We start from the raw sequence: 7,809 nt of genomic DNA on the forward strand, positions 1-7,809 counted from the left end.
GGCGCGGGATCGGGCAGTGTTTCGTTCTGCTGTGCATGGGGTCGCTATGAGTCGGAAACGACTCGACGGCACTTAACAACAACAACAAAATAGGATATATATATATATTTTTTTTTCGGTGATGAAAGTTTACATTGGAATTATTTGTGATGGCATGTTGTTGTTAAGTTGTGTGGATTAGAGAAGTCTTCCCTACTATTTTGTAGACTCGTTTGTTTTTATAGTAATATGCCATTAGAGGGCAGTATTGTAAAGGTTAAATATGTCTGCTTAAATTTATTGCATTGCAAACTGTTCATAATCTATTGTAATAAAGCAAACTTTAGGCCTTAGATTTATAGTATATTAAAGTATAACTTTAATTAAAGCGTCCTTGAAAATATTTTAAGTTAAGAAATGAAATTTTGTAAGGGAGAGGCAGTTTTACACTCTATCTGATGTCACGATTTTGGTTCAAAGAGAGAATTCTTTGGTTAGTGGTGAGGAGACCCAGCCTTGCTATGTCCCTGGACTAAACTATTTTTAGCCACTATTAAACCTTTTTTCTACTGGTTCTGGACACTGCAAATGGGCAAAAAGTGTAACCACAAGGAATTGTGCACTTTGAATACACAGTTTACAATATGTAAAGTTTTCAATTCCTCTGTTGTAAAGAAGAATGGGTTCCTAGGATTGAGTCTTAATGGAATTGCCACTTCCAAAAGCTTGCCTTCGGGATTTACTGGAAATAGATCTATATGGTAGTTGTGAGCCTGTGGATTTCTTTTCTAGCTGTGGATGGAAGAAGGTGTAATTAATTACTGGGGAGAAAGTGCTAGCTGGGGTGTGTGTGTGTAATTTTAATATTTATGACGTTGGGGACAATGTAGGTACCTAATTTCATCCATTGGGTCCCTTTTTGACTCAATTTATATATGCCTAGCAAAGAATGTGATATTTTTTGTTTTATTCCAAAAGTAATTGATAAATCCATGGAAAGCTATTCTCTCTCAAAATGCAAATGTGATTTTTCCCTCTAAAACCCACTGGCTTTGTATGTGTGTGGGGGTATATGTGTGTGTGTGTGTGTGTGTCTATATACCTATATGTTGTTGTTATGTGCCCTCGAGTCGGCCCGACTCATAGCGACCCCTCCTTGGGTTTCCGAGGCAGTATCACTACGGAAGTAGGATTGCCCAACCTTCCTTCCCAGGAGTGGCTGGTGGGTTTGAACTGCCAGCCTTCTGGTTAGCAGTCAAGTGCTTTAGCCACTATGCTACCAGAGCTCCTATATACCTATATAGACACATACAATATATTATGTGTGTGTGTGTATATATACATATATATACACACACATACAGTATGAGTATCCTTCCAAGTAAAACCTTCCATAAAACCTTCCCATTACTGCTGCTGGAAGAATCGGATTGAAATTGAGACACTAGAGTTACTCAAGTCTTTGGCGGTGGGACTGGGCATGCCCAGTAGCGCAGACGATTCCGGTTGCTAATAGGAAGCTCTCGCCTTTGGTAGCAGCGGGAACAGACAGCTTCGGGTACGGGGTCTGACTCCCTTAAACGTAAGCACGTGCGAGGGCCCGATCATATTTTTTCAGTGACCTTTGACGTTTTGTGCCGAAGCAGTCGTGCAGCGTTTGGTGGAACCGTGGAAGCCCTTGGCGGCCTTGCACCCGATCCCTCCGAGTACGGCTCGGGCCAGCCCACCCGAAGAGCGGGATCGGGAGATGGGGGCGGGGAGGAGGGGAAGGCGGGTAAGCGGGAGTAGGGCGGGGAAGGGAGAAGGGGCGGTTCCAATGGCGTATCGGCCAATCGGCGCGGCTCCTCCCTGCATATATTTTGCGGTAAGACCGGGAGAGCTGGTGTAGAGCCGAGTGGAGCTGGGCTGCCGGTTTGCTGGGCTTCACATAACCGTGGGTTCTGCATCTCACCGGGATCGCCAAGCCCCAGGAGCTGGGTTTCCTTAAATTAGGGCTGCTGATTTTTTGTTTGTGGGCTGCAGAAAGCTAGACGATTTTATCTAGCTCAAATAAGGCTGCAGGTGTTCCTTTTTTTTTTTTTTTTTTTTTTTAATTTTTCCCCATCTCCCTCTGCGAGGGTGTTTTTGGCTGCAATTGCATGAAATCCCAATGGTGTAGACCAGTGGCGATGGATCTAGGAGTTTACCAACTGAGGCATTTTTCAATTTCTTTCTTGTCATCCTTGCTGGGGACTGAAAACGCATCTGTGAGACTTGACAATAGGTAAATGTTGGTTGGGATAGTGTCTTTAAATTTACTAGTGTGGGATTTGTAATAATGCAGGTGAAAGATAGCCAGGGGAATTCCTTTGTCCATTGCTGAAGAGACTACGATGACATGGATGTTGCTTTTTGAAATGTTCAGAATAGCCTTCTTTTTGCAGGTCGGGGCAGAGAACAGGCTTTTTTTTACTACATTATGTAATTTAGTCCTTTCTGGCTCACTAAAATAGGGAAATGTCTGGATAATTGTTGAGAGTGGCTGGTGGTATTTAGATCTATTACTTACGTACATTAAAGGATGTTCAAAAAATGATGCTAGTAACATCAAGAATGGGGAGGTCCTTTTTTTTAATCTTGGATGTTTAAGATAAATTCCATTTATCGATTATCTCCCCCCCCCCTCTTTTCCAGTTCCTCTGGTGCAAGTGTGGTAGCTATTGACAACAAAATCGAGCAAGCTATGGTAGGTACTGATTTTAAATAATTCGTACTAAATGTGGGCACCGCACTAAAAGTGAGATGCCTTGGGTTGGAACCAGTGCATCCGTAAGTTACGGTGATGTGGCTTGCTCTTCATACATTTAGAAATGCCGGCGCCATCTCCTTTTTACCAGCATAAAGCCACATCCCACGACTGCTATGGAAGGAGAAAAGGGGCCCTGAGGGTATTATATGTTCTCCTTCTATGTAATGATTGCACTGAACGTCGGTGGTTTTGCAGAGATGTCCCCTTTGGCTAGGTAATTGGGAAGGAATCGTGGCCGTACGCCTACTTCGGTCGTGGTTATGTTTTCAGCGATGTGGCTACACTGGGAATCCGAAGGTTTTAAGTGTGTGTGGGGGGGGTTGGAATCCCAGAAGTGTGTAAATCTCGGGGGAAGGGTCTTCTAGACAGTGCACGAACCGATCCCTAGTGCTGTGGGTACCACACAATGAAGGGGAATAGGAGAAAAGTTTGTTTTCTCAGTCTCTGCGTGGATTTCTCCTATTTTTTATTTCCGCCTTGGCTGTTCTTTGTTATTGGAGCAGCGCCTGTGGCTCTTCTCACGGGATTCTCTGCCCACTGTTGCTAGGCAAACTCCGAACCTTTAATTCGGAGCTATAAATAACTCGGCCTCCCATTGGCTGTGAGGTCTGCCCAGGTTTCTGTGATGTCAGCTTAATCACGAAAGGGCTGTGGGGGTGGAGGGAGGAAAATGCGGCAAGTTGCTCCGTAGGAACTGGCTGCAGCTGGTGCTGAGGGAGGTGGTTCCGGGCGGGAGGGGAGGGACGGGGGGCGGGCCCTACGTCCAACGCTGTGGCCGCAGAGAAGTCGGCTGGCTACCCTCGTGTCCGGAGACCCAGTATATTTGGTCATCTCTAATAGGAAACCCGATAGTATGCGTTCTTGTCAAATGTCTGAAGTGAAAAACTAGAGGTTTAAGAAACTCGATCATTTTTATATATTAAACTTAAGTATTGTATGTTTGTTGTATCCAGTAGATTAACCCGAATGTCGGTTAATGCACTTTAAATTCAGGTTACGTTAGTGGTTAGGGAGAGCCATGCGAAATAATGCTTTAGAAATCTAAAGTCGGGAAAATAGTGATTCATAAATAAAGCCTGTTTTTTTTCCCCCTCTCTCCTGCTCTTTCAGGATCTGGTAAAAAGCCATTTGATGTATGCTGTTAGAGAGGAAGTGGAGGTCCTTAAAGAGCAAATCAAAGAACTAATAGAGAAAAATTCCCAGCTGGAGCAGGAGAACAATCTGCTGAAGACGTTAGCCAGTCCCGAGCAGCTTGCCCAGTTTCAGGCCCAGCTGCAGACTGGCTCTCCCCCTGCCACCTCGCAGCCACAGGGGACCACACAGCCCCCTGCCCAGCCAGCGTCCCAGGGCTCAGGACCAACCGCATAGCCTCCTATGCCCCCACAGAACTGGCTGGCACTGCCGTCTGAACTGAGCAGAACAGAACAGACTGGAGAAGATGTTCTAGCGGGAATCCGCCTCCACAGTCACCCATTTCATTGCTCGCTGCAAAAGAGACGTGAGACTGACAAACAGCATTCTCTCTCTCTCTTTTTTTTTTTTTTTTATTCCAGTATTAAACACTCATGCTTTTGGCTTGAAGAAATTTCTTAGTTGAGTGTAGTAAAGGTTAATGAGAGAATTAGCATGGATATACTGGGACCTTACGCAGCTTGGCAAATAACTGAGGAATGGTTTAATTCATGCTGAGGAGCTTGTGCCTTTTCCATCCCTGCCGGCTCCCACCCCCTACTTGAAGAGTTTTCTCCTGCTTGCAAGTAGTTTAATCCATGGGGTTATGAAGCAGTGGAGATCCACGGTGGACTGTCCTCGCTCCTCTTTCCCCATGAGGAACTTGAAAGTGAGGTTGAAGTTAAGACTGTGTAGTCTCACCTATACTGAGGGAAACACACAGTTCATTGTACAAATTGACTACTGTCACCAAAACCCATAACCAACAATAGTATACTGTGCCTCTTTTCTGAAACGTGAATGACACAAAACTATTCGAGTGACTAAACGGTGACAGGTAGCTGGGACCTAGGCTATCTTTACCATGAAGGTTGTTTTGCTTATTGTATATTTGTGTATGTAGTATAACTATTTTGTACAATCGAGGACTATAACTACTATTTAGCTTGTACAGATTGAAATTTCAATGTTTCATTGGCTGTCTGAGGAGGTGTGGATTGTCTTTTATATCTAGATCTACATTTAAAATGAAAAAAACCACATCTAAAAAAAATTTAAAGATTTGGCACAGTCTCTTTGTGTAACCTGAAATCTTTTAGCTGCTGAATATCCTGAAGTAAATCTGTTCACTGAAGTCTTTTGAGCTGGTTGAATACTTTGAAAAATGATCAGTTCTAGGTAATGAAACAAATTTCCCATTAGGGGTTTCTGCATATTACCTGTATGGTAGTTATATGCATATGTTTCTGTGCATGTTCTCTACACACTTGTAAGGTGTCACTGTATTTAACTGTTGCACTTGTCAACTTTCAATAAAGCGTATAAAAATGTTGATAAACAAGTGTTTCCATATTACAGTGTTACTGTAATTATGGTCATTTCCATGACCATTTCCAAGTAAAGTTGAAGTAATTGGGTAAAATCTGAGGGCAGTGAAAGGGTTGGCTTAGGTATGGGTACTGGTGGTTTTGAGTATAAATGTTAAAGAAAATAGACATTACATTGAACTGTTCTGCCAATAAGGGAGAAGAGGTAACAACAGGTGAGCTCAATTCTCCTATCCAGTTATATGGCCTGGACAAGTCACTTCACCCTCCGGGCTGATGGAGGGTAATGAAAGAATCTCTAAATTCTCCTGTGGCCTTAACATTCTAGGAGTCCCGGGAAATCTTAATCTTCCAGTGTTTAACTGAAATGAGAAGGGGAAATTCCAATAAGCAGTTCAAGGATCAAAAGATGGAAATTATAGAGAGGGAACGAGTTCAGCTTATCTCTGTCACCCTTGTTGGGATGGATGTCTTTTCTAGAGTGGAATGAGTTTTCTAGTTTCTAGAAATGCCCAAGCCAAAACCAGTGCTGCTTGTCCCCATTTTGCAGAAGGGTTTCCTGTATATGAGATGGGACCAAGTAAGCAAGGAAGTCCCCCCCTAAGGCAATTTAAAAAAAAAAAAGTTTGAAATAAACAAATGGGAGAATCCTAAGACAATATTGGCACCTAAGGAGTGAGCCTAAGGAGCTCTGGTGGCGCCTAAGGCATTTGACTGCTAACCAGAAGGTTGGCAGTTCAAACCCACCAGCCCCTCAGAAAGGAGATTGGGCAATCTAATTCCATAAAGATTGACCACCATGGAAACCCAAGGGGGGTTGCTGTGAGTTGGGATCAACTCGATGGCAGTGAGTTTGGGTGGTTTTTTTTTTTTTTAAAGGAGTGAGCCTAAGTGATCAAACTCCTGCTCTAGGAACTATGTGACAAGGTAGATTGTCCATTCTAATCTGTCCCAGAACCTCAGCAGCAGACCCTCACCATCATGGCAACCCCCCGTGGAGCATTCCCAGGCTCTGAGGCCTACCCTAAGCCCTTGGAGGACTAAGACTTAGCTTTTGGAATCCTTCACATCTCTAATGTGGAGCTGGTGGGCCATTGATAGGTAAGTGGAAGGTGGAACTCCCTGAAAAGAATGATTGGACAGTGCATCTCAGAAGGCTCAAAGTGACTAGAAGGATGGCGACACAGGCCTCCTGTTAAAGCAAGAGTACAACCCCTGACTGCCGTAAGACTGATGGCAGTGCCATAAAGATGTTTCGGGGAATTGGAAGAGGACTTAAGAAAATCTTTGTCATATTAATTTGAAGGTTATATAGCTTTAATTTAAATGGATATTTTTGTAGTAATTGAACTTCTTTATAATGAAAACTACAGTGATAGCAATCCCTAGCCTTTTCATTTTTCATGGTTTTTAATGAAGCTCTTCAATATCAAAGGTGGTAATTGTAGAAACTTTGAGAAATGTCATATCAGTTTGTTAAGATAGTAATGAACTTTCTATTTCTACTCCATCATTTAATTGAATTTGGAGTCTTTATCAAAATGTGAAACTCCTGTGCACTTTTGGTGGGTGAATATGTGAAATTTGATTTCAAAATACAGTTAAAATCCTATGAAACATTCAAAGAAGAATGAATTATTAAAATCATAAGATGCTTTTCCACATGTGTTCCTCATTTTAGTAATTACTAAATGGGTATTTTAAGTAATTGACTTAGGTTTCATGTAATTTTAAGAGGCATTTTACTACTTCCTTGTAGATCTGTTAGGCCTTGTTGGCCTGGAGGTTATTATATAATTGATTCTATCACGCTCATGTTCTGTGGTGTAGGAAAGATTTCTAAGGGGAATGGAATGTTGCCCCAGCACTGGTGTTGGTGACATCATTAGTTGTAGGAGATACGGTCATTCATGGAAGGAGAAACAGAAGGAACTTGACACCATTTTAATGAAAGTCTACTTTCTTAGCAGTGTTTATAATTCAGTAATTCTGATTTTTTTTTTTTTTTTTGGCTTGCTTTAGAGGCAAACATTTTTTATTATGTGATAAATATGCAATGCCAAAATCAATTTGAAGTTTGTATTTATACAACTAAGGTATTTATAAAAGTCAACTATAAGAAATTAGAAATGAAAATTAATGCTGACACTACTCTGTCCTTGCTTTATGGAAAATAAGTAGTTTAGGTGACCCAAGGGTCTGTCAGCATGACTGCTTGTAGATATCAACTTCAAATCCATTTTGTACTGGTAATATAAGAAGAAGTAGAAACAGAGGCAGAGAAAGTTTCCTCCCTCTTAGATAAAATTGCCCAAGAATGGAGACATGTGCCCAGTAATAGAACCGGGAAGCAGATTGCTTGATGAACTTCATGGGCTGGTGTATGGGAAAACACCAAGCTGAGAGAGTTCTGGCTTTGCGGCCTGGCCCTGCAATAACTCAGTTAAAACAAGGACCTGATATCTTCATAGGATTTTTGTAAGGATAATGCCAGAATGCTATAAGCACAGAGTGGTTCAGAGGTAGTTTTCGATATTAGTTAGC

The 7,809-nt window shown here is 42.2% G+C and overlaps 1 protein-coding gene across 1 annotated transcript in view; it reads left to right on the forward strand.

Annotated features, from left to right (window-relative positions):
* TSC22D1 (TSC22 domain family member 1) overlaps positions 1-4,135 on the forward strand; it is a 205,492-nt gene extending 201,357 nt beyond the window's left edge. The window contains exons 2-3 of the mRNA XM_007947823.2: positions 2,653-2,704; positions 3,878-4,135. Of these exons, the coding sequence (XP_007946014.1) occupies positions 2,653-2,704; positions 3,878-4,135 (310 nt within the window). The remainder of the gene's footprint in view (positions 1-2,652; positions 2,705-3,877) is intronic.
* Positions 4,136-7,809: the final 3,674 nt, after the last annotated feature.

Source organism: Orycteropus afer, unplaced genomic scaffold, assembly GCF_000298275.1.
Source record: "Orycteropus afer afer isolate SDZICR_OR568_19922 unplaced genomic scaffold, OryAfe1.0 scaffold00194, whole genome shotgun sequence".
NCBI classification, from domain to species: domain Eukaryota; kingdom Metazoa; phylum Chordata; class Mammalia; order Tubulidentata; family Orycteropodidae; genus Orycteropus; species Orycteropus afer.